The sequence below is a fragment of the Hylobates moloch genome, unplaced genomic scaffold (genome assembly GCF_009828535.3).
Source record: "Hylobates moloch isolate HMO894 unplaced genomic scaffold, HMol_V3 SCAFFOLD_4, whole genome shotgun sequence".
NCBI classification, from domain to species: Eukaryota; Metazoa; Chordata; class Mammalia; order Primates; family Hylobatidae; genus Hylobates; species Hylobates moloch.
Genome location: NW_026652279.1, coordinates 35,403,069 through 35,429,033, shown reverse-complemented (window position 1 = coordinate 35,429,033; position 25,965 = coordinate 35,403,069). Strand labels below are relative to the sequence as shown.

The 25,965-nt window shown below is 40.9% G+C and overlaps 1 protein-coding gene and 1 long non-coding RNA gene across 4 annotated transcripts in view; one reads left to right on the top strand and one right to left on the bottom strand.

Annotated features, from left to right (window-relative positions):
• Positions 1-16,705, top strand: part of LOC131383226 (uncharacterized) — a 49,373-nt gene extending 32,668 nt beyond the window's left edge. For 2 of the 3 annotated variants that reach the window (XR_009213089.1, XR_009213088.1), the window contains exons 3-5: positions 3,273-3,520; positions 14,492-14,692; positions 16,066-16,705. This is a non-coding gene — a long non-coding RNA (uncharacterized LOC131383226). Of the gene's footprint in view, positions 1-3,272; positions 3,521-14,491; positions 15,134-16,065 lie in introns of all 3 variants that reach the window. The other variant, XR_009213090.1, reaches the window with a different exon arrangement.
• Positions 16,706-17,723: 1,018 nt separating this feature from the next.
• TXNRD3 (thioredoxin reductase 3) overlaps positions 17,724-25,965 on the bottom strand; it is a 48,600-nt gene continuing 40,358 nt past the window's right edge. Inside the window, exons 14-16 of the mRNA XM_058437375.1 lie at positions 22,524-22,619; positions 19,944-20,078; positions 17,724-19,414 (exon numbers count right to left, since the gene is read on the bottom strand). Coding sequence (XP_058293358.1) covers positions 19,352-19,414; positions 19,944-20,078; positions 22,524-22,619 — 294 coding nt within the window. The 3' untranslated portion in view covers positions 17,724-19,351. The remainder of the gene's footprint in view (positions 19,415-19,943; positions 20,079-22,523; positions 22,620-25,965) is intronic.

The window sequence follows — 25,965 nt, the reverse complement described above, 5'->3', positions numbered from 1 at the left end:
CAGAGGCAGGCAGGCCTCCTTGAGTTGTGGTGGGCTCCACCCAGTTCGAGCTTCCTAGCTGCTCTGTTTACCTAAGCAAGCCTGGGCAATGGCGGGCGCCCCTTCCCCCAGCCTCTCTGCTGCCTTGCAGTTTGATCTCAGACTGCTGTGCTAGCAATCAGCGAGACTCCGTGGGCATAGAACCCTCCAAGCCAGGTGTGGGACACAATCTCCCGGTGTGCCGTTTTCCAAGCCCGTTGAAAAAGCGCAGTATTAGGGTGGGACTGACCCAATTTTCCAGGTGCCGTCTGTTACCCCTTTCTTTGACTAGGAAAGGGAACTCCCTGACCCCTTGTGCATCCTGAGTGAGGCAATGCCTCGCCCTGCTTCGGCTCGCGCACAGTGCGTTGCACCAACTGTCCTGCACCCACTGTTTGGCACTCCCTAGTGAGATGAACCTGGTACCTCAAACGGAAATGCAGAAATCACCCATCTTCTGTGTCGCTCACGCTGGGAGCTGTAGACCGGAGCTCTTCCTATTCGGCCATCTTGGCTCCACCCCTTGAGTGAGTTTCTTAATCCCGAGTTCTACTTTGATTGCACTGTGGTCTGAGAGACAGTTTGTTATAATTTCTGTTCTTTTACATTTGCTGAGGAGTGCTTTACTTCCAACTATGTGGTCAATTTTGGAATAAGTGCAATGTGGTGCTGAGAAGAATGTATATTCTGTTGATTTGGGGTGGAGAGTTCTGTAGATGTCTCTTAGGTCCGCTTGGTGCAGAGCTGAGTTCAAGTCCTGGATATCCTTGTTAACTTTCTGTCTCATTGATCTGTCTAATATTGACAGTGGGGTGTTAAAGTCTCCGATTATTATTGTGTGGGAGTCTAAGTCTCTTTGTAGGTCTCTAAGGACTTGCTTTATGAATCTGGGTGCTGCTGTATTGGGTGCATATATATTTAAGAGTTAGCTCTTCTTGTTGAATTGATCCCTTTACCATTATGTAATGGCCTTCTTTGTCTCTTTTGATCTTTGTTGGTTTAAAGTCTGTTTTATCAGAGACTAGCATTGCAACCCCTGCTTTCTTTTGTTTTCCATTTGCTTGGTAGATCTTCCTCCATCCCTTTATTTTGAGCCTATGTGTGTCTCTGCACATGAGATGGGTCTCCTGAATACAGCACACTGATGGGTCTTGATGCTTTATCCAATTTGCTAGTCTGTGTCTTTTAATTGGGGCATTTAGCCCATTTACATTTAGGTTAATATTGTTATGTGTGAATTTGATCCTGTCATTATGATGTTAGCTGGTTATTTTGCTCATTAATTGATGCAGTTTCTTCCTAGCATGGATGGTCTTTACAATTTGGCATGTTTTTGCAGTGGCTGGTACCGGTTGTTCCTTTCCATGTTTAGTGCTTCCTTCAGGAGCTCTTGTAAGGCAGGCCTGGTGGTGACAAAATCTCTCAGCATTTGCTTGTCTGTATTTTATTTCTCCTTCACTTATGAAGCTTAGTTTGGCTGGATATGAAATTTTGGGTTGAAAATTCTTTTCTTTAAGAATGTTGAATATTGGCCCCCACTCTCTTTTGGCTTGTAGAGTTTCTGCTGAGAGATCCGCTGTTAAGTCTGATGGGCTTCCCTTTGTGCATAACCCGACCTTTCTCTCTGGCTGCCCTTAACATTTTTTCCTTCACTTCAACCTTGGTGAATCTGACAATTATGTGTCTTGGGGTTGTTATTCTGGAGGAGTATCTTTATGGCATTCTCTTTATTTCCTGAATTTGAATGTTGGCCTGCCTTGCTAGGTTGGGGAAGTTCTCCTGGATAATACCCTGAAAAGTGTTTACTAACTTGGTTCCATTATCCCCATCACTTTCAGGTACACCAATCAAACGTAGATGTGGTCTTTTCACATAGTTCCATATTTCTTGGAGGCTTTGTTCGATTCCTTTTACTCTTTTTTCTCTAAACTTCTCTTCTCGCTTCATTTCATCATTTGATCTTCAATCACTGATACCCCTTCTTCCACGTGATAGAACTGGCTACTGAAGCTTGTGCATGTGTCACGTAGTTCTCGTGCCATGGTTTTCGGCTCCATCAGGTCATTTTAGGTTTTCTCTACATTGTTTATTCTAGTTAGCCATTTGTCTAATCTTTTTCCAAGGTTTTTAGCTTCTTTGCGATGGGTTCGAACATTCTCCTTTAGCTCAGAGAATTTTGTTGTTACTGATCTTCTGAAGCCTACTTCTGTCAACTCGTCAAAGTCATTCTCCATCCAGCTTTCTTCCATTGCTGGCGAGGAGCTGTGATCCTTGGGAGAAGAAGGGGCACTCTGAGTTTTAGAATTTTCAGCTTTTCTGATCTGGTTTCTCCTCATCTTTGTGGTTTTATCTACCTTTGTTTGGTCTTTGATGATGGTGACCTACAGATGGGGTTTTGGTGTGGGTGTCCTTTTTGTTTTGTTGATGCTATTCCTTTCTGTTTGTTAGTTTTCCTTATAACAGTCAGGATCCTCAGCTGCAGGTCTGCTGGAGTTTGCTGGAGGTCCACTCCAGACCCTGTTTGCCTGGTATCACCAGCAGAGGCTGCAGAACAGCAAGTATTGCAGAACAGCAAATGTTGCTGCCTGATCCTTCCTCTGGAAGCTTCATCCCAGAGGGTCACCCAGCTGTATGAGGTGTTAGTCGGCCCCTACTGGGAGGTATCTCCCAGTTAGGCTACTCAGGGGTCAGGGACCCACTTGAGGAGGCAGTCTGTCCGTTCTCAGATCTCAAATTCTGTGCTGGGAGAACCACTGCTCTCTTCAAAGCTGTCAGACAGGGATGTTTAAGTCTGCAGAAGTTTCTTCTGCCTTTTGTCCAGCTATGCCTTGCCCCCAGAGGTGGAGTCTACAGAGGCAGGCAGGCCTCCTTGAGCTGCAGTGGGCTCCACCTAGTTCGAGCTTCCTGGCCTCTTTGTTTACCTAGTCAAGCCTCAGCAATGGCAGATGCCCCTCCCCCAGCCTCACTGCCACCTTGCAGTTCAATCTCAGACTGCTGTGCTAGCAGTGAGCAAGGCTCTGAGGGCATGGGACCTGGGCTGTGGCAATTTCTTAATACAAGACAATGAAAGTTGCCACATTGATTGACTCTTTCACAAAAGGTTTCTCTGTAGCATGTGATGCTGTTTGATAGCATTTTACCCACAATAGAACTTCTTTCAAAAGTGGAGTTGATCCTCTCAAACCCTGCTGCTGCTTTATCAACTAATTTTGTGATCATTCTAAATCCTGTTATCATTTCAAAAATGTTCACAGCATCTTCACCAGGAGCAGACTCCATCTCAAGAAACCACTTTCATTGTTCATGCATAAGAAGCAATTCTTCATTTGTTCAAGATTGATCATGAGATTGCAGCAATTCAGTCACATCTTCAGGCTCCACTTCTAATTCTAGTTTGCTTGCTGTTTCCACCACATCTGCAGTGACTTCCTCCACTCAAGTCTTGAGCCCTTCAGAGTCATCCAAGAGGGTTGGAATCAACTTCTTCCAAACTCCTGTTAAGGTTTATTCTGATCTCCTCCCATGAATCATGAATGTTCTTAATGGTGTCAGAATGGTGAATCCTTTCCATAAAGCTTTCAATTTACCTTGCCCAGATCCATCAGAGAGATCACTATCTATTGCAGTTATAACCTTATTAAATGTGTTTCTCAAATAGTAAGACTTGAAATTCAAAATTACTCCTTGATCCATGGGATCTATGGATGTTGGGTTAGCAGAGATGAAAACAACATTCATGTCCTTGTATATCTCCAGGAGGGCTTTTGGGTGGCCAGGTGCATTGTCAATGAGCAGATATAGGTAGATAGATATAGATATAGATATAGATATAGATATAGATATAGATATAGATATAGATATAGATATATAGATATAGATATATAGATATAGATATATAGATATAGACATAGATATATAGACATAGATTTTTTTATTTTTATTTAAAAATTTTTTTTGAGACAGAGTCCCACTCTGTGACCCAGGCTGGAGTGCAGTGGCATGATCTCGGCTCACTAAAACCTCTGCCTCCTTGGTTCAAGCGATTCTCCTGCCTCAGCCTTCTGAGTAGATGGGACTACAGGTGCCCGCTACCACATCCGGCTAATTTTTGTATTTTTAGTAGAGGTAGGGTTTCACCATGTTGGCCAGGCTAGTCTCAAACTCCTGACCTCAGATGATCCACCCACCTTGGCCTCCCAAAGCGTTAGGATTACAGGCTGAAGCCACTGTGCCTGGCCTCAATGAGCAGTAATATTTTGAAAGTAGTCTTTTCTCCTGAGCAGCAGGGCTCAAGGGTGGGCTTAAAATATTCAGTAAAGCATGTTGTAAACAGATGTGTTGTCATCCAGGATTTATTATTATATTTCTAGAGTACTGGCAGAGTAGATTTAGCATAATTTTTAAGGGCTCTACGATTTTCAGAATGGTAAATGAGCACTGACTTCAACTTAAAGTCGCCAGTTGTATTAACAAGAGTCAATCTGTCCCTTTGAAGCTTTGAAGCCAGACATCAACTTCTTTCTAGCTGTGAAAGTCCTAGATGGCATCTTCTCTCAATATAAGACTATTTTGCTTACATTGAAAATCTGCTGTTTACCACCATCATCAATAATCTTGGCTAGATCTTCCAGATAACTTGCTGCAGCTTCTCCAACAGCACTTGTTGCTTCACCTTGCACTTTTTTTTTCTTTTCTTTTTTTTTTTTTTTTTTTTGAGACAGAGTCTCACTCTGTTGCCCAGGCTGGAGTGCAGTGGCGCCATCTCGGCTCACTGCAAGCTCTGCCTCCTGGGTTCAAGCCATTCTCCTGCCTCAGCCTCCCGAGTAGCTGGGACTACAGCACCTGCCAGCACACCCGGCTAATTTTTTGTATTTTTAGTAGAGACGGGGTTTCACCATGTTAGCCAGGATGGTCTCAATCTCCTGACCTCGTGATTCACCCGCCTCAGCCTCCCAAAGTGCTGGGATTACAAGAGTGAGCCACTGCGCCCGGCCACCTTGCACTTTTATGTTATGAAGACAGCTTCTGTACTTAAACCTTATGAACCAACCTCTGCTGGCTTAAAATCTTTCTTCTGCAGCTTCCTCACCTTTCTTAGCCTTCATAGAATTGAAGAGTTTGGGCCTTGCTCTGGATTAGGCTTTGAGGGAATGCTGTGGCTAGTTTGATCTTCTATCCAAACCACTAAAACTTTCTCCATATGGGCAATAAGGTTATTTCACTTTCAGTGAACCATTCACGTGTTCACTTGTGTAGCATTTTTAACTTATTTCATAAACTTTTCCTTTGTATTCACAATTTGGCTATCTCTTTGGCACAAGAGGCCTAGCTGTCAGCATATCTCAGCTTTTGACGTGCTGTCCTCACTGGGCCTAATCATTTCTAGCTTTCGATTTAAAGTGAGAGATGTACAACTCTTCCTTTCCTTTCACTTGAACACTTAAAGGCCACTGCAGGGTTATTAACTGGCCTAATTTCAATATTGCTGTGTCTCAGGGAATAGAGAGGCCTGAGGAGATAGAGAGGCAGCGAGGAATGGCTGGTTGGTGCAGCCTGAAACTCTGAACTGGTATTGGCAAGGACAGGTAGCTCTAGTCGAAGCTCTTCTACTGTTACTTGAGCAATGGGAAAAGGGCCTCCTGATGCTCAGAGAGAGTGGGAGAAATTCTGTTTTTGTTTTTTGTTTTTTTCCTTTTCTCTTCTCATGCTCAGCCCCCAAGCAATTCCATGGCAATGAGATTGGTAGCAGTGATGGCAGAAGCCTAAAACTCTGAGGGGAACCTTATCTCTGGAATGTAGGACACCCCCATTTTTTCCTCTCTCTGTCCTCCTGCTACTGGGCCCTTAATGTATGGAGTTGCATAAAGTGTGTGGCAGAGAGAGGTGAATAAAATCCTACCTTTGGGGCCAGAAAAACAAAAAAAGGGAGTCCTAGGGAACTAGAAAATATTAGTGAGATTGCACAGAGGAAGGAACTTGGGAATGCAACCCCACAAAGTTGTTTATAAATCACTGATCTCACTCAAAGCTACATACCTATGGATATGACCCTAAACAGCACACTACAGGCTTTGAGAACTGAATTGTGGGACATTTCAAGTTACAGAGAGAACACTGGGTGGCAGGACACTTTGAAAATGGAACTGACATTGAAACCAACCCCATACAATGCTGATAGGAACTTGCAGTCTGAACCCAATCAGGTCAATTGCCTGATAAAACGAAAATGTCAACCTTTGCTATAAGACTTAAACAAGACCAAGAGACTTATAATATTCAAAATGTCTGGAATACAATATAAAATAGTAGCATATGAAAAACCAAGATAATCTCCATTTGTATAAGAAAGGACAATCAATAGACACCAGCACTGAGCTGATACAGATGTGAAATTAACTGATGAAAATATGAAAATGGCTCTTATAAAAATGTCCCTATCAGTAATAGAAAATATTCCTGAAATGAATAAAATAATAGAAAGGCTCAGGAAAAAAACAAAAGATATAAATAACAACAAAATGGAAAATTTAGAACTGAAAAATGCAATAACCAATATTTTAATAAGCATCAGATAGACTCAATAGCAGAATGGAGATGACATATTAAAAAGTCTATGAACCTGAAGACAGATCAACAGAAATTATCCAATCTAAACAACTGGCAGGAAAAAAAATTAAACTTAATTGAATTTCAGGGAACTGTGTGACAATAATATCTAGCCTTTTTGTCAGAGGAGTCCCAGAAGAAGAGGAGAAAGGGTGCAGGGATAAAAATATATTTGAAGAACTAATGGCTGAAAATATCCCAATTTCAACACAGACATAAATCTAAGGATGCAAGAAACTCAGTGAACCCTAAATAGGATAAACCCAAAGAAATCTATATCTAAATACATCATGATAAAACTGGTACAAATGAAAGATAGAGCCTTGAAAGCCAGCAGAGAAAAGAAACACTTACTTATAAAGGGACAATTCAAATGACAGATTTCTCATTAGAAACCATGAAAGCCAAAAGGAAGTGGGACCACATTTTATAACTGCTGAAAGAAAACTGGCCAGGCACAGTGGCTTGCGCCTGTAATCCCAGCAGTTTGGGAGGCCAAGGCAGGTGGATTACCTGAGGTCAGGAGTTCAAAACTAGCTTGGCCAATGTGGTGGATCCCTGTCTCTACTAAAAATAGAAAAATTAGCCAGGTGTGGTGGCACACTCCTGTAGTCCCAGCTTGCTCAGGAGGCTGAGGGAGGAGAATCGCTTGAACCCAGGAGGCAGAGGTTGCAGTAAGCCAAGATCGTGCCACTACACTCTAGCCTGGGTGACAGAGTAAGACTCAGTCTCAAAAATAATAATAATTATTATTAACCCAGATTTCTACATCCAGCAAATTATCCATTGGGAAGGGTGAAATTTTTTAAAAAATTATCAAATATGAAAAAATTAAGAGAACTTTTTTTTTTGTCATCAAGCTGGGATTTTTCACTGGGGTTGCACGGAATCCAAAAATCAATTTGAGCAGAAACATCTTAATAATATGGACTCTTCCAATCCATAAATATGGTATATCTTTCTCTTTATTTCATTTTACAATTTCTCAGCAATGTTTTATAGTTTTTCATATAAAGATCTTGCACATATTTTGTTAAAACTATCACTAAGTATTTCATATTTATATGCTGTTGTACATGATATTGTAATCATATTTTCAATTCAATATGGTTTGTTGTTAGTTCTTAGAAATACAATTGATTGGCGAGTGTGGTGGCTCATGTCTGTAATCCCAGCACTTTGGGAGGCCGAGGTGGGTGGATCACAAGGTCAGGAGTTCGAGACCAGCCTGACCAACATGGTGAAACCCCGTCTCTACTAAAAATACAAAAATTAGCCAGGCGTGGTGGTGCACGCCTGTAATCTCAGCTACTCAGGAGACTAAGGCAGGAGAATTGTGTGAATCCAGGAAGTGGAGGTTGCAGTGAGCTGAGATCATGCCACTGCACTCCAGCCTGGGCAACAGAGCAAGACTCTGTCTCAAAAAAAAAAAAAAAAAAGAAAAAGAAAATAAATAAATACAATTGATTTTTTATGTTAACTTTGTATTCCTCAACTTTTAAATTCATCTGGAAGTTCTGGTAGTTATTTCTGGCAGATTTCTTAGGATTTTCTATGTACACAATCATGTCATCAGCAAATAAGGACATTTAGGTCTCCCTTTCAAATTTGTGTGCTAAATTTTTATTTATATTTCCTGCACCACTTAACTGACTAGGACCTCCATTAGTGTTAAATAAAAATGGTAAAAGTCAACATCCTTGCCTGTGCTCAGTCATCTTAGTATAATGTTAGTTGTACTTTTTCTGTAGATGTCATTTATTTGTTTGAGGATGTTCTATTCTTAGTTAGCTTAGAATTTATATCATAAATGCAAACTTGAGAATAAGTGATAAATATAATAACAAAAAAATTTTGTCTTCTAAATCTATTGAGATGACTATATCGCTTTCTTTCTTTTATTTCTCATATTATTTCATTGCATTCCTGGGATATAAACTTGGTCATGATGTATTATCCATTGTATAATTTGTTGGCTTGAAGATAGAATTTTTAAGAATGATGTATTATCCATTGTATAATTTGTTGGCTTGAAGATAGAATTTTTAAGAATATTGGAGTTGATTTTCATATGTTGTATTGGTCTATAGTTATTTTCTCTCAAAATCTTTGTCAGTTTTTGGGTACCAGTGTTCTGCTGGATGCAAGAGTTGGGAAGTGTTCCTTCCTTCTCCTATTTGTGTAGAATTGGCTTCTTTTTCCCCGTAAATGTTTGAAAAACTTTGACAGCAAAGCCATTTAGTCTTGTCTTTTTCATTGCAGAAAGGTTTTAATGAGAAATTTTATTTCTTTAATGAATACAGTAATATTCAAATTTTCTATTTCTTCTTGGGTCAGTTTCTCTAGGTGTTTGTCCATTTTCCATAAGTTTTTTTTTAATTTAGTGGGATAGAGTTGTTTAAAATATTTTGCTATTATTTTGTTAATTTCTGTAGTTTTTCATTAAAAATAAACAGTATTTTAGGACAGTCTATATGTACAAAAAAATGAAGAAAATAATACAGAGTTCCTACACACCCCCTCACCCCACCCAGTTTCCCTTATTAGTATGGTACACATCTTACAATTAATGAACCATATTACATTATTAACTAAAGTCAATAGTTTACTCAGATTAGATAAAAACATTAGTTATTTTCTGTTCCAGGGTCTCATCCAGGACATTACATTTTATTTGACTGGCATGTCTCCTTAGGCTTCTCTTGACTATGACAGTTTTTTAGACCTTCCTTATTTTTCATGACCTTAACAGCTTTCAAGAGTACTGGTGAGGTATTTTGTAGAATACCTTACTTTTGAATACCTTAACAGCAACTTGTCTGATTTTTTTTTTTTTTTTTTTTTTTCAGAAGGAGTCTCACTCTGTCACCCAGGCTGGAGTGCAGTGGCACAATCAAGGCTCACTGCAAGCTCCGCCTCCCACGTTCACATCATTCTCCTGCCTCAGCCTTCCAAGTAGCTGGGATTACAGGTGCCCACCACCACCAGGCCCGGCTAATTTTTGTATTTTTAGTAGAGACGGGGTTTCACTGTGTTAGCCAGGATGTTCTCGATCTCCTGACCTTGTGATCCGCCCGCCTCGGCCTCCCAAAGTGCTGGGATTACAGGCGTGAGCCACCGTGCCCAGCCACTTGTCTGATGTTTTAATTAGGCTTTATTTAGGTAAATGCAAATAAAAACCCATAAGCTACTAATTTACACCCATTAGGATATGAAAATAGCAAGTGTTGGTGAGGATGTAGAGAAACTGGAACCTTGTGCATTGTTGAGGAAAATGTATAATGATGTAGCCACTGTGGAAAACAATCTGGCGGTTCCTCAAATATTAAATATGGAGTTACCATATGATTCAGCAATTCCACTCCTGGGTGTATACCCCAAATAATTGAAAGCAAGGACTCAAACAGATGCATGTACACCAATGTTCACAGCAGCTGTGAACAATACCCAAAAGGTGGAAACCACTCAAGTGGCCACCAACAGATAAATGGATAAAGAAAATGCAGTATATCCAAACAATGAAACATTATTCAGCCTTCAAAAGGAATGAAATTATGACAATGCTATAACATAATGCTGAGTGAAATAAGCCAGACACAAAAGGACAAATATTGTATAATTCCACGTATATGAGGTGTTAGAATAGGCAAATTTATACAGACAATAAGTAGAACTGTGGTCACCAGAGGCTTGGGGGAGAAGGCATGGCGAGTTTAATGAGTACAGTTCCTATTTGGAATTTTTTTTTAACTTCTGAAATGGATAGTGGTGATGTCTATTTAACACCACTGAATTGTATACTTTAAAAAGTTTTTTTTTTTTTTAAAAGAAACAAACAGCCAATCAGTGCCCATTAATCTTTTTGTTATATAAGTTTTAAAAGACAATTTTAGATTTCCAATTGGGTAAAACTGTGAGCTTCTATTTTAGTTTTTTGCTTCTCCCCACCCCCATTATCTTTCCTCCTTTCCTTCTTCCTTTCCTCCTTCCCTCCCTCCCTCCTTCCTTCCCACCTCTATCCTTCCTTCCCTTCCTTCCCCTCTCCCTGCCTTCCTTCCTTCCCCATTCCCTCCTTTCCTTCCATTCTCTCCTTCTTTCCCCTCCTTCCTGTTTCCTTTCCTCCCTTTTTTCCTTCCCTCCCTTCTTCCTCACTCCCTTTTTCCTTCTCTCTCCTTCCCTCTTTCCTACCTTCCCTCTATCCCTCCCCTCTTCATAGTGGTTACTGAATACACTTCAGGGATGGGGTCCTCTCCATTCTGCTCATACTTAAAATTGTCTTCCCCTAAATAATCTCAAATCAGTATCATTAGTTAGGGGCCTCCCACATGGCAACTGTGGAATTAACTCCTTGGCTGTGCCATGGGAGTGCCATGAGTAATTTTTTTCCTATAACCTTGAGGATCAAGATCCTTTTAGTGACCGGCATACGCAGCAGTAGCTGAAAAGACATTTTGTAGTGTCCTAATAAAGTACCTGCTTTTAGCAGTGTGATCTTAGCATGTCACACAGCTAACTGCTCCTTCTCCATATGAACAACCAACTGAGGAGCCCATGCATTGCACAAGGTATCACTCTTTCCCCTGAGCACTATCGAACAGGGTTTATGGCTGCTTAAGAATATAGCCAATGCTCACTAGGTAGGAGTCATTCCCCTGAGTCTAGCATCAGTTACGCCTGTGCGTGAGACAATTCCATCTGAGACATAGAGGTAGATCTGTACCAAGACACAGGCTCCAAGACCACTTTAAGGAATGGCCCAATCCCATGCTCTGGTCCTGAACACCAATAATCAGAATTTCCAACTTGTGTCAGTTAAATCTTTAATGAAGGCTCAGCAGATCTCCACAATGCAACACAAAACAGCACAACTCAAAGTGCAAGCTTGTCAGCAAGCAGCACAGCCAGTTAGCGAGCCAAAGCAAGAGAACGAACCCCTCACCCTGCCACAATAGTCATCATCAAGATGTCCTGCTTGCTGGCCAACTATTGTGACCACATCAGAGGGACAGGATGGATCTGCAGCCCAACTGTGGTTCAGCTGACAAGACTGATGACCTCAAATACACCCCAAGAGCGCATGAAAAGGTTTATTACTCACATAGTGCGGCTTTCTGGGAGAGCAGGGAAGACTTCCCAAGTTGATGCAAAAAAGGCTGGAGAAAACAGGGAAAGAAGATTGGACTGGTGTTTTCATGGTGTTTAGCAGGTGGGGCTGCTAAACACCATGAAATTGGGAATTCCCATGCATGGGCTGGAGTTTTCACAGTCTTAACTTCACACAAGCACCTGGGCTTTTTATCAGCTTGCCCAGATGTGGACAGACAGGGGGATGAGGTTTAAAAACTGTCAGCAAACATCAAAAATGGAGTGAGGCTCTGTTACAATTGGTGTATTTAGATCTCCCCCACTTTTTTTTTTTTGAGACAGGGTCTCACTCTTGCGCAGGCTGGAGTGCAGTGGTGTGAGCTATGATCAAGCAATCCTCCTGCCTCAGCCTCCCAAATAGCTGGGACTACTGATGTGCACCACCATGTCTAGCCCCAACTAAATTAATATATATGAATTAACATCCACCATGTTTCTAGCTGCTTTATGTTGCATTCATTATTTCTTTCAAGTCCCTCTTTTCTGTCTTCTCTGGTTTCAGCTGAGCATTTTATTTTGTTCCATTTTATCTCCTCTCTTTACATATAAATTATACTTCCTTTTGAAATTCAATGATTGTCGTAGAGTTTCCAACATGCATTTTAACCTTCAGATAACACTACACCACTTAACATTGTCTAAGAAAATCTTTCTCTTTTATATTTGAAGGTTAATTTCACTGAATATGGAATCCTAGGTTGGCAGGGTTTTCCTTTAAACATTTAAAATATTTCACTTTACTCTTCTTGCTTTCATGGTTTCTGGTAAGAAGCCCACTATAATTTTTATTCCTATTCCTCCATAGATAAGGTGGTTTTTCCCTTTGGCTTTTTTCAGATTTTCTTTTTAAATTCTACAGTTTGAATATGACATGCCTAGGTGTAGTTTTTTGTTGTTGGGGTATTTATCCTGCTTGGTGTTCCCCAAGCTTCCTAGATCTCTGGTTTGGTAGCTGTCATTAATTTTGTAGAATTCTCAGGCATTATTACTTCAAATATTTCTTCTGCTCCATTCTTTTTCTTCTCGTAGTTCAATTACACATATGTTACAGTCTTTGAAATTTTCCTCATTCTTGAATGATCTCTTTTTATTTCCTCATTTCTTTTTTCTCTTTGCATTTCACTTTGGGAAGTTTCTTTCAACCTGTCTTCAAGCTCACTGCTTCTTTCCCCAGCTGTGCCCAGTCTACTGATGGGCCACCAAAGGCCATCCTCATTTTGGTTACAGCAGATTTGATTTCTAGCATTTCCTTTTAGTTTTTAGAATTTCCATTTCTCTGTTTACATTACACATCAGGTCTTGAATGTTCTCTACTTTTTTTCAGTTAGGACCCTTAATACATTTATTTTTGTTGTTTTAAATTCCCAGTTTGATAATCCCAACATGTCATATCTGATTCTAGTTCTGATGCTTGCTCTGTCTCAAACGGTTTCCTGTCTTTTGGCATACCTTGTAATTTTTTGTTGAAAGCCAGAAATGATGGGCTTTGTAAAATGTACTGAGGTAGACAGGCCTTTAGCATGATGCATCATGTTTACAGGGCTCAGATCTGTGGGTTTTATAGTTTGCATCAAATTTGTAAAAATTTTTTCCATTATTTCCCAAAATATTGTTCTGATGCTCTCCTGCTTCCCCTTTCCAGGACCTTAATTACACGTTAAACCATCTGAGACTGTTTCAGAGCTCACTGATTCAGTGTTTTTATTTTCTAGTCTCTTCTTTCTATCCTTCATTTTGGATGGTTTCTACTGCTATGTAGAAACTATCTTTTCTTCACTCATTTTTTTCTTCTACACTGTGTAATCTGCTGCAGATTCTATCCAGTGAATATTAGTTTGGGGTACAGGCAGGAAACAATTAATGCAATAGGCTTATTTTACTCAGTTCTTGCTTATCCCTGTAGCCAGGACAAGGATCTTTGGCCAAGTCCTGAAAACTAAACTCCTGGAATGGTCACATAGTTACTGCTTAATGATAGTCTTATTATAAAGGCCCAAAGTGGTGGGTCAAGATGAACCAGCTTATCAGTGTCTAAGGTAAACATGAAGATTCATGATGTGCATCTGGTGCCTGGTCTGGCATCCACACCATGCTGCTCATGTAGCTATGTGACCAGTCCCCCTTGAAGAACTCTGAACTCCAGGACTTGAGTGAGCTTCCTTGGGTGGAGATATATCATATGTATCTTTCAGTTCACAGGTGGAGAGAAAAGCACATCTGTATGCCTTTCAAAGAGACATAGAGGTTGTGGAAGCCTGTGTGTGATCTAACCTTTGACTGTTGTTTTTGCTGTTCCTGCACTTGATCCTTTGCTATAACAATCCATAGGCATGAGTATAACTTTATGTTATGAGTACTTTCAGCAAAGTAGCAAACTAGCTAAGGCTCATGTAGCCCCCTGAAACAGATATTGTAATTTTTCATCTCAGCAAGTTTGATTTGGTTCTTCTTAACATCTCCCATTTCTCTCATTATGTTTATGTTTCCATGCAAATACTTGAACATAGTTTTAATAGTGGCTTTAACATCCTTGTTAGTTCCATCCTATCTGCCACTTCTGTGTCTGTTTCTACTCATTGATTTTTCTTCTGGCTATGGGTCACATTTTCCTCCTTCTTAGCATGTGCATTAATTTTTTTAACCAAATATTGGACATTATGTTTGTCATATTGTTAAATGTTTTGCTGTTTTCCTTTAAAGAATGTTATGCTTTCTCTTGCAGGCCGTTACTTTTGGATCATCGTGGTTCCATCAAGCCTAGGATTTTTCAATTTTATCTAGGACAGATAGCTTTCACTCCAGATAAACCCTACTACTAAGACATGACCCCTTACGAGGTCTTCACAAAATGCCTGGAGGGATCATTGAAGAATCCTCTGTGGTGGTCAGAGCTTGAACTTTTCTCCACCTTCTGAGACCTCCAGTAATTATTCAACTTACAACTCCCTATCACTTTTTGCCCAACCTTCTAGAATTTCATTCTAAGGATGTGTCCCCCTTTTCATAGGATGTGTCCTCTGAATTCCATTCTAAGGATTTAGTCCTCAGCAAAGACTCAAGGGGACCCTTCCACAGATTTCTGGAGCTCTTTTCTCCATAGCTCCCACCTGTGTCTCCCCTACAACTTTCAGCTGTCTGAACCTCCCTAAACTCTGATGTCCACTGTAACTCAGGAAGGTCACCAGGCTTTCTGAGTTCTCCCTTTGTTTGGAGCTGAAAATTACTTCCATGCAGAAAGTTGAGGCAACCATTAAGTATCACCTCATTTGTTTCCATTCTGTCTGGGATCACCGTCCTGCAGTTTGTTGTTCCATGTCTGGGTGCAGTCATTTCATATATCCTCCAGTTTGCTTATGGAGGAAAAGTGAGTATAGTCACTATAATTCCAGCATGGCTCGAAACATAAGTCTCAATAAATATTTAATAATCTTTTGCAATAAAATCCTAACAGGTCTCATTGTCATTCCCTGCTTAGAAGCACTGGATGGTTCTCTATTGGAAAATAAAGCCAACAACTTAACAAGTGTACTACTACTCAAAAACAGATGAACCATACTAAGCCACGTTGTACAACAAATTATCTAAGTTGAAAATCTTTTACACTAGCTCATTCAGATCCATGTTTCAAGAGAAGACTACAGTAACAGAAACTCAATATGGTCTCGTATACCCCCAATTCTAAAAATACGACCACTAACAGACCATTTCAGCAAATAGTTTTCAAACTCTGACCAACTGCTGCCAAGACACACTTACTAATCTCTCTCCTATAACTACCCTCTGACTAACTCTAGTCTCACAAAGTACCCTCTCCTAACTCCCATTTGCAATGATACTGAGACTCGACTCTGTCAAGGCTGAGCTCTTCCTTGCTAAGCTTAATAAACACAGCTTTGTTTGATGAACAGGTTTCCCTAGTAATCTTTGGTGCAAGCTTTGACAAGGATGCTTTAATTGAAGTTTAGCAGGAACCTGTCACAGCCACAGCTCAGGACCACCAACTCAGAGGGCACTCCACTAGACCCCATGAACTTCCCTGCTTGGGGTTTTCTTGTTTGCAATTATGAAGTAAGTTCAGTGCTAAGTCTGTGCCCTAATCCCTTTTTGTTGAATTTTAAAATCTATATGAGGTTTATTTTATCTGTCCTAGGAATAAAGTCCTCAAGACATTTTATTAACTGATCAGATCTGTACTAGTTTTAGTTTTCCTTGGTGAATGTATTAGCTATTTATTGCTGTGTAGCAAATTACTCTGAAAATTAGCAGCTTAAATTGCAAATATTTATTCTCTCACAGTTTCTAAGGATCAAGAATTTGGAGTAACCAACTGAATGGTTCTGGTTCAAAGTCTCTCAAGAGGTTACTATCAAGCTGCTGGCCCAGGGATGGCTTGACTGGAGTAGCATTCATTTCCAAGCTCATTCACACAGACATTGGCAGACCTCAGTTTCTTGCTGACTGGTGGTTGGAGACTTCAGTTCTTCACCATATGGGCCTCTCCATAGGATTCCTGAGCATCATCAAAACATGACAGCTGCCTTCTCGCAAAACAAGAGACCTGAGAGAGTGCATGAGGGTGACCAAAACTTAAGCTGCAATCTCTTCATGACCTAATCTTGGCAGGGACATACCATCACTCCTGCCATATGCTACTGGCCACACAGATCAGCCCTGGTGTAACAAGGCGGGGACTATACAAAGGTGTGACTTCCCATTGGTGGAGATCCAATTTGGAGGCCAACCTGGAGGCTCTCTTCCACAGTGAAAGTATGCAAGAGCAGCAATTTGTCCCCCTTATTCCTGTCTGCCTGCCTGCTGGTTGTACTGTTGAGTGTCCGCAAGAGCTTTCCTTAATGGGACCCTACTTATCATCACAGAAGCCAAGATTTTCCATCCAAAGTGCTATATTAACAACTTAATAAATGTTGTTCAATTCTTTAAGTCTGTGAGACAGGCAATACTGTCCATACTTAATAAATGAAGAATAAGAAAATTTAAGCAATTTATTCTATCACACATCTAGTAAGTCATGAGACCAGGCATTCCCAAATTTATCATTCTTCAAGGCCTAGGATCTTTCTATAGCTCTCTGCTTCCTGTGAAGCAGCTCCTGGTTCTACCAACTCTCCAGCTTGTTCTCCCACTAACCTGTCACTTCCCTCACACCAACTCCTCCCTCTACTTTCCATCATGCTATACGGAGTTTAAGGTCTTTGGGTTTCTAGTTAATCCCACAGCTGAAATCCTTTTGCCAGTGCCTATACGACACTAGCCTTTCGAAATTTCTTAAGCCTAGCCTTTATGGCCTGGCACAAGGCAAACTCCATAAATATTCCATGCATGCTTGAAATGAGTATGCTTTCATATTGGGTATAATCTTTGAGTTGAGCTTCTTAATTCTGCTATTCAAAAATAAATATTTACTGATTTTTTTGTGTGTCTGACCTAATAAATTACTGAAGTATGTTAAAATCTCCACTATAACGGACAGTATCAATTATTCCTTGCAGACATATACATCTGTATGTTATTAGATGCATACTAGTTTTATCTTCCAGGTAAAATTAGTCTCTCATCAATATATAGGTACCATATTTACCCCAGGAGAGAAAAAAAGAGGGAGAAGAGACAGAGAGGAAAATAAAAGGGTGAGAGGAAGCCAACACAGATAGGTTTATATGTAAGCATCCTCCCCTCCTTGCAAAAGAAAGATAATTAGCCGTTCCAATGGTCTGTAACCTGGACAGTGGTTACAAATGCTTAAGATGGACTGCTTCTTTCCACCCACATCAGTGAGAAGACAGGCTTCTCTGCTGCCTCTCTCTGTGAGGCAGTCTGTTTCCCACTCAACTTTCCACTGGGGTACAGCCCATTGGGCTTCCAGCTTTACACAAAGGTTTCCTATTAGAAACTCCATCCATGCAAGCCTGGGATTTCGTTTTTTTTGCCCCATGCTCAGTGCAAAGCAGGAGTTGAAGGTTTCCAGGGTTCTTGGTTTTGCTTCATTTTGGATTCTGCTGGCTCTGTGTGTGTATAGCACTCAGCAATACAGTAACAAAATTATTAAAAATATATTTTATCAAGTATTTAAATCAAGTCTGTTGAAAGCATTAATCACACCCTCTCCATATTGCTTCTAATCCAATCCTTTTATCTCCTGCAATTCAGCTCAAATACGGCTACTTTCATTAAACTCTGTTCAATTACCCTACCCCCGCCCCACAGCCAATAGAAATTAATAACATCTCCCTCTGCTTCCCACTGCACTGTTTCTGCCAAATGGATAGCAATTACCACACCATACTTTATACCTTTTAGACACATTTGTATTTTTTTCTCCCAAATAAAAAAGCCACTCCATAACTAGGTCCTATGTCAGTTTTCTTTGGGTTCCCAGCCCCACTCCCCCACTGCTCCATTCCCTGCCTCCAAAGAGGGTAGCAAAATGCCTGTCTACAAACAGTGTTCCTAACTGTTGGCTTAACGTTTGTCTTTTAAGACAAATGGCTAGAAATTGTGACCCCAGCCTATCCAATCTTAAGCTAAACAGCTAGTGTGGCTCATGAGAGCAAGTGGCCTAAAAGAGCCTTGCATTGGCTACTGTGTGGCATACTCAAGAAAACAGAGGTTTTCCAAAAGGACCTTGGATGGGCCTCTGTCTTCAAGAACCTCTGAAATGCTGACATGTTTGTAAATTCCCATGCAACCACTTAATACTACCTGTATTCATTTATGGAACTTGATCATCATTAAATAGACTGTGATGGAATTATTTCACAGATAAATTAGTTAGATTTCACATAATACAGTATTAAAAGCTTTTGGAAATAATACTATTAAGATGAACATGAAAAAGCAATTCAAGTACTTTTATCTTACATGAGATATTTTGCTCAGTCTAGAGATATTAATTAGGGGAGAATAGCTTCAAGGTTATCACTACCAAGTAGTGAGTGTGAGGGTGAAGCATAAGTCAGCGTTTTGACAGTAGGTTAAATGTGCCTCAAAAAAAGAAAAGAGATGACTAACCCTACACAGTATGTACAGCTTCCTGCTAATGTACACGGTCCTCTGCAGACAGCTATCCAAATGCAGCCCACAGACACTGTTCACCAGTGAGCATGTGTGAATTCTAGGCCCACACACTAGAAAACCACCACTTTATAGCGTTTCTTAACTGAAAATATATTTTCATAGAAACAACAAAGCAAAGGGGATAAAAACAATGGCAACCAGAAAAGCTAACTTAGGTGAATGGTGCCACTCAAAGGTCTTTCCGAGGGAAGCTCAGTCCTGGCTTGCGAGAGTCGGCCTTGGCTCACCTCACAACCGGGCTCCAAGCTAAGGCGTCAAGGAAGCAGTCCCACTGCTTCTCGCAGTCAGCGAGACCACAAGGCAGATGCCCATTGCTGTCCTCTTTCCTTGTCTTCTTTCTCATCTCAGTGTCGTAAGACAGCCTTGCACTGGTCCCTGAGTAACAGAGCAGCTGTCATGAGCACAGGCTCATTTTATCCGAGAGCATTCTTATCTTTGAGAGAAATGAGAATATGACAAGGAAAACTAAACAGCAGCAGGCCTAGCCTCAGCAGCCTTTCTGAGTGATGTCTAGTCCAGACGACTTTGTGATTTCCAAAGTCGTGAACACCTGTTCAAGAGAAAGAAAACAAATACATAGTTAGATGTTAGTACTGCTTTAAAAAAACACATTCTGAATATTACATTTATGCTATTATTTAAAATATACAAATCTGGCCAGGCATGGTGGCTCATGCCTGTAATCCCAGTACTTTGGGAGGCTGAGGCGGGTGGATCACTTGAGGTCAGAAGTTCGAGACCAGCCTGGTCAACATGGTGAAACCCCGTCTCTACTAAAAATACAAAAATTAGCCAGGCGTGGTGGCGCACACCTGTAGTCCCAGCTACTCAGGAGGCTGAGGCGGGAGAATCACTTGAACCTGGGAGGTGGAGGTTGCAGTGAGTCAAGATCATGCTACTGCACTCCAGCCTGGACAACAGAGTGAGACCTTGTCTGAAAAAAATAAAATGAAATAAAATAAATTAAAAATAAAATATACAAATCAGTTACTAATATGACATCTTTCTGACAAGTGCTTTATAATAGTTTTTCAAACTATATCAACTGAAGCCAATTTTTAAAACCTCCTGTTTCCTACCTCCCCACACGTGGGGTGAATTCCAATGGTGTCATCAAGTAGCTGTTTTGTGAGCCCACATTTCATTGCAGCTGCAAATCCTTGGGTAACCTCACCGGCGTTTGGTCCAAGAATATGAAATCCTATCACCCGATCCTTTAATACAGAAACAAAACAAAGAAAATCCCAGTAGGTTAATGGTCTGAATACGGATCCATTCACTGCAAATTCACAGTTAAAATATACAGTATCTACTACAGAAAAAGAACTTCAATGTCAAAGCGAGCAGAGAACTTTACCATGAAACTAAGCCACTGTAAGAATCTGTTAAATGAGCCAGTAAATGCACATCCAGAGTTAATTTGCACTCAAATTTACTAGAACAAGCAATTTACCCACTGCATGAAGGAGTTCATTAGTATGATGTAAATTTACAAATTATGCTGAGACAACAACAACAACATAACAAATCTGAATTAAAGTCCAATATTGGAATAACTCTAGGGCGGCAGGTTTTACTGGAAATAAGAGGTTGCTGGCCCAGGAAGCAAGAGGCCCTGCTCCCAACATCAAGTGGAGACAAAGGAGAGGCTGGTGCAGGGCTGTCACTAGGGCTGTGTGCTGAGAGGTATGGGGTGCAGGCAATGAGCTGACCCACAAAGATGGGAAGCAAGATGTGCAGTCATTTTCCACGGTAACGGTGCATTCTACGCTGTCCATTTGTCAATGTTCCTTCATCAGATTATCCTTCACTGTGATCTTCAACAGTAGAAGCATACAAGAGATGAAGAGAAAGACTACAAAAGGGCAACGGAGGCCAGGGCCAGGAGAAATCCTTGCCCACTGAGCTTCTGGAAAAAGCAACAGCTCAGAACAGTCACACGCATCCACATCTGCTGGCGGACACTCCAGAGGGGAGGCAGGCAGAAGCTGCCTGGGCTGGGGCTTCAGAGTGAGTTCCCAGGGCCCACAGAAGACTACTGCATTGGAACCTGAGGTGGTGGGTTGCTCAGCAAGCAGAAAAGGGGGGCGGCTCAGAGCAAAGTAAGGACACTTGGTGAGAATCTCCACTGATAACTGTAAACGAAGGTCCTGAGTGAGGGAAGTCTCATTTACAATTTTGACCCTAGAGCTGGAGTCAAGTATTTCCATTTCGTAAGTTCGAGGGTTCTGCTCAAGAAATAGGCATGTGGCCAGGGTAAAGGGAAGGGGCACGCTCCCCATGGTTAAAGAGCAAGGACAAGAGTGCCGCCTGGGGACCTGGGCGGGAGCCAGAAGGGTAGTGTGGGACGCAGCAGAGCGGCTCAGAGATGGGAAACGGGGCTGACAGCCACAGAGGTGCAGCCCACACTCTCATGAGGAGGTCAGAACTAGCATGACAGCTACAAGTCCCACCTTCAGCAGCGGCTCTCCCACCAAACCCCAACCCTCTCACTTTCAGAGGGTAACAACGTGTACAGTCTCTCCCTGCTCCCTTTGGAAAGGCCGCCCACAACTGCAAAAAATTGACCTCAGATAACTCTGTCCCAAAGAATCAGGATATAGCCCAGCACATGAGCACCCACCCTCAGGAGCACAGCTGCCAACCTGCCCAACCTGGAGCATTTCAGGGCCATTATGACCACCATCCCTGTCACTGCCCTCTAGCCATATGCAACTACCAAGAGACTAAGCCCCAGAGCTCTGGATGACTTCACCATTCAGGCAAAAGAGCACATGCTAATGGGCTACTAGCCTGGGACACCCTGTTTTCTGTTATACTGAGAATAAGATAAATACAGAGATGTGAGAATTAAACAAGATAATGACTGCTGTTCAGTAAACTTTTATGTAGATGTCACTTGTTGCAGTTCATATTTATCTATTTGTATGTTTCCTCTCCCCAGATGATAAACCCTTCAAGAGAAGAACCAAGTCTTAACACTGCTTTCTACATTCAGAATTCTTTATAAAGCAAATTATAAATAAACTGTGCTTTAAACTACACTACTGAGGAAGGCTATTAACCATTTTGATGCTCGTCCCTCGTAACTGGGAGGAGGAAAGCCTCCAATAATGGGCTGCTGCTTTAGTGAAAGCATCAGGAATTAGCTCAGTAAGTCAAGTTTCACTTTGTGTGAACATCTAAAGACTTTTGACACACATTCAGTCTGTTTATAAATGCATACATACAACTTATTATTTGATGACCAAAATTTTCACAGATCTTCTAGTTCTAAACTATCAAGCTTAAACTATCAAGCTATCAAGATGGCCCTGGGAAAAGGCAGCTTTCAGTGATGTGTTTTGAGAGGACACTGGTAGGGCTCAACCACAAACTGTCACTGCTCAGCCTCTGTCATATGTTAACTAAATGACAACATGGAGGTGCTCTGCATTGTCCTGAAAGCTACCTTAGAAAGACTATAAAAGCGCAGCAGTCCCAGCTGCTCAGGAAGCTGAAGCACGAGGATCACTTGAGGCCAGGAGTTGGAGACCAGCCTGGGCAACATGGCAAGATCCCGTCTCCAAAAAAAAAAAAAAATTATAGAAATCCAAATACTAAAAATAAAAGCTACATTTAAAAATCACAGCATTTTGTCTTCTAGTGGTATTACATACATGGTCGAATTTACTGCAGATTATCTTTGCGTAACAAGTGTTGTTCTCTCTGCCAGCTACTGTCCATTCAAGAGGCCAGAACAAAGTATGATATATCTGGAAGATAAAAGAGAGAAAAAGGGCAGAATTAATGTATATGGAAACCATTCCTTGATAGGCTCTTTAATTCTATAAAGGCAATAATCTCCACAGCAGCTTTCAGAAATTTAAAGTTCAGTGACCCCAACTTTATGTATCTGTTGGGAGCCCCAGGGTCAAGGCTCCTGAAATGCTAGCTGCATACGTGTGTTGACTGTGGTTTTGTTTGCTTGGCTGTTAGTCCAAGCAAAAATCCACAAACAAAATTCAGTTTTCAAACATGTATAGAGTACCAGCAACCCAAGGCAGAGCACTAGGCACAGGCTCTCGTGTGGGCTGCAGAGTTGAAGACTGAGATCCTGATGTCAAAGCTGACCCTGATAACAGGGCTCACGTTCCAGCAAATTTGAGGAGGTGCAGAAGAAATAAAACAGCTCCAGCCATTTAGAGCTCCAGAACCTAGCGACGGGAGAGTGGGGATCATGTCTCTCACATTTCTGTCCCCAGGCCCTCACGCCAGTGTCTTGAATGTACCTCTATGCCTCTTCAATCTGGCTCAGTCTTTTAAGAACCAGAATAAAATGTCATGTGCCCTCTCTCCAGCTTGGGGTTGCTGTGGTCTCCCAGTGTTGTACCTCTGACCTCTGAATCACTCCATACACAAATGGGCAGTTAATGCTGGGTGACAGAATTGGAAATGTAGTTTGAACAATAATCCATGATGGATGGATTTAATTTTAAAAATACCACCCAGAAATAACCATTTTAAATGTTAGGGAAAAGCATCAATTGCTGGTGCATGTAGAGTTAAAACAAAATTTTTATTAAGGAGGTATCATAATATACAGTTACTTGTAACCAAAAAAAATTGATTTAACTTGTTTTTAACAGAAGAGAAATAAACTCTTCTACCCATTTTTTTGTTTGTTTTGAGACAGGGTCTCACTTTGTCACCCAAGCTAGAGTACAGTGGTGAGATCTTGGCTCACTGCAGCCTTGACTGCCCAGGTTCGAGCGATCCTCCTGCCTCAGTCCCCAAGTAGCTGGGACTACAGGTGCACATCTCCACACCTGGCTAATTTTTGTATTTTCTGTAGAGATGGTGTGTCGCCATGTTGCCCCGGCTTGTCTCGAATTCCTGAGCTCAAGTGACCCACCTGCCTCAGCCTCCCAAAATGCTGGGATTACAGGTGTGAGCCACCACTCCCCACCACTTCTACCTATTTTAATACAAACCTTTTATTCTCTGCAGCTACTAGAAATAGAAATATTTCTTTATCTTAGGATATACTTTCCTAAAAATACACCTCTAAGGTTAAAAAGAGATGGTACAAACTCTTTCCAGGTTTGTTTTTTTTGTTTGTTTGTTTTTTTGAGACAGAGTCCAGGCTGGAGTGCAGTGGCACGAACTCAGCTCACTGCAAGCTCTGCCTCCTGAGTTCTCCTACCAGGTTTTAAACATGATTTTTAAAATAGCAAGCTACTATTTCTGATGTGTTCTATCACTTCTGCTATGAAGGAAGGAGGTGAACACTCACACTTCCCCCCATCTCCTTTCATTCTTTCACTGGTTTTGTCAAATGTGGTTTTTCCTTCTAGCACTTTGAAGATTTTACTATATTTAAATTTCTTACCCTTCTGGTTCAAAGTGGATGTGAAGTGTGGATTCAACTTCCAACTTTACATTTTTCCTTAATAGCTACCCACTTATTCCAGCACCCTTCAATGGATGGCCTGTGTTTTGCCATGCATTTAAAATATGACCTTATCACATACTAATTCTTATGAGCATTTGAATCCACTTCTGGGTTTCACATTCTGTTCTACTGATCTTGCTGTCCATCTGTGTGCCACTGCTGCACAACTGTAAGCACTGCAGCCATGTGATAACGTTTCATATTTAATTAGGACTCCCCTCATTAAATTACTCCTGAAGTTTCTTATCAACTTATGCACAATTACAGACATAATTTTCAAAGCTCTGCTGTGGAAAACAGTGATCTCTGACCCCACCCATTTCAATGAACCCAGAGGCCACCACCTTCACCTCTTTTATTTAATCATTTGGGTATTTACCTCTATGCTTCTAAATAACATGCTTATATTGCTACTGCCTGACTTTCCTATTTTAGGCTTTATTTATTGATTTGGCTCTATGCAAGAGCAAGATGAGCTCTCTTCCCTGTCCCCTAGCACTCACTCTAGCTCCTTCCTGCCCTCCTCCATCCTCATCTTCCCAATACAGTTATACTCTTAGCTACCACAGTTACCAGTGTTTCCTTTACTATGTAAAAGCTATTCAAAGACAACTTGAAAGCAACAAGCAAAGGATGAAGCTGCACCCTTAGCTCACAACATTGACAAACATTAACTCAAAACGGATCACAGACCTAAATACACTCACACTTCCTCCCATCTCCAGTCATGCACTGCATGTGTTGCAAAACAATGCTGGTCTACGATGGACAGCATATATGACTGTGGTCCCATAACATTAAAATGGAGCTGAAAAATTCCTGCCACCTAGTGACATTATAGCCATTGTAACATCATAGTGCAACACATTACTCACTGTTTGTGGTGATGCTGGTGATGCTGACACTGCACTGCCAGTCTCCAACAGTCTAGCATATATAATCATGTACTTGATAAAGATAATAAATGTGATATGACTATGATACTGATTTATATATTTATTATACCATACATTCTACTATTATTTTAGAATGTACTCCTTCAACTTATAAATTAACTGTAAGGGCAGGTCCTTCAGGAGGTATCCAGAAGAAGGCATTGTCATCATAGGAGGTGACAGCTCCATGTATGTTACTGCCCCTGGGACAGGATGTGGTGGGAGAAGAAGGTGATATTGATGTTTCTGACCCTGTGTAGGCCTAGGCTAATGTGTGTGTTTGTGTCTTCATTTTTTATAAAAAAGAAGTAAAAAAATTAATAGAAAAAAGCTTATAGAATAAGCATATAAAGAAAGAAAATATTTTGTACAGCTCTACAATGTGTTTGTGTTTCTCTATAATAGGAACTTTAAAAAAATACTAACAGATCACATTTTCAGTCCTGTCAAAATGCAATAAATAAATAAATAAAACAGGTGAGTTGATCTGCAGCAAACCTTGGTGAAAAGACCTTAAAGTAATCCCCAAAACTTGAGGAACTTGTTTCCTATAAAGATACTCTTTTGTCTGGGATACAGCCTTGTACATCCTTCCTGTCATGTGCCTGACATCTTCCTACCTTAATTTTTCATTAATTTCAGAAAGTTTTAAAACTAAATGTTAAATCCATAATTATTATCATCAATTTTCCAAGACCCAAGTAAAGGCCGACCAATGCAAAAAGGATAGCT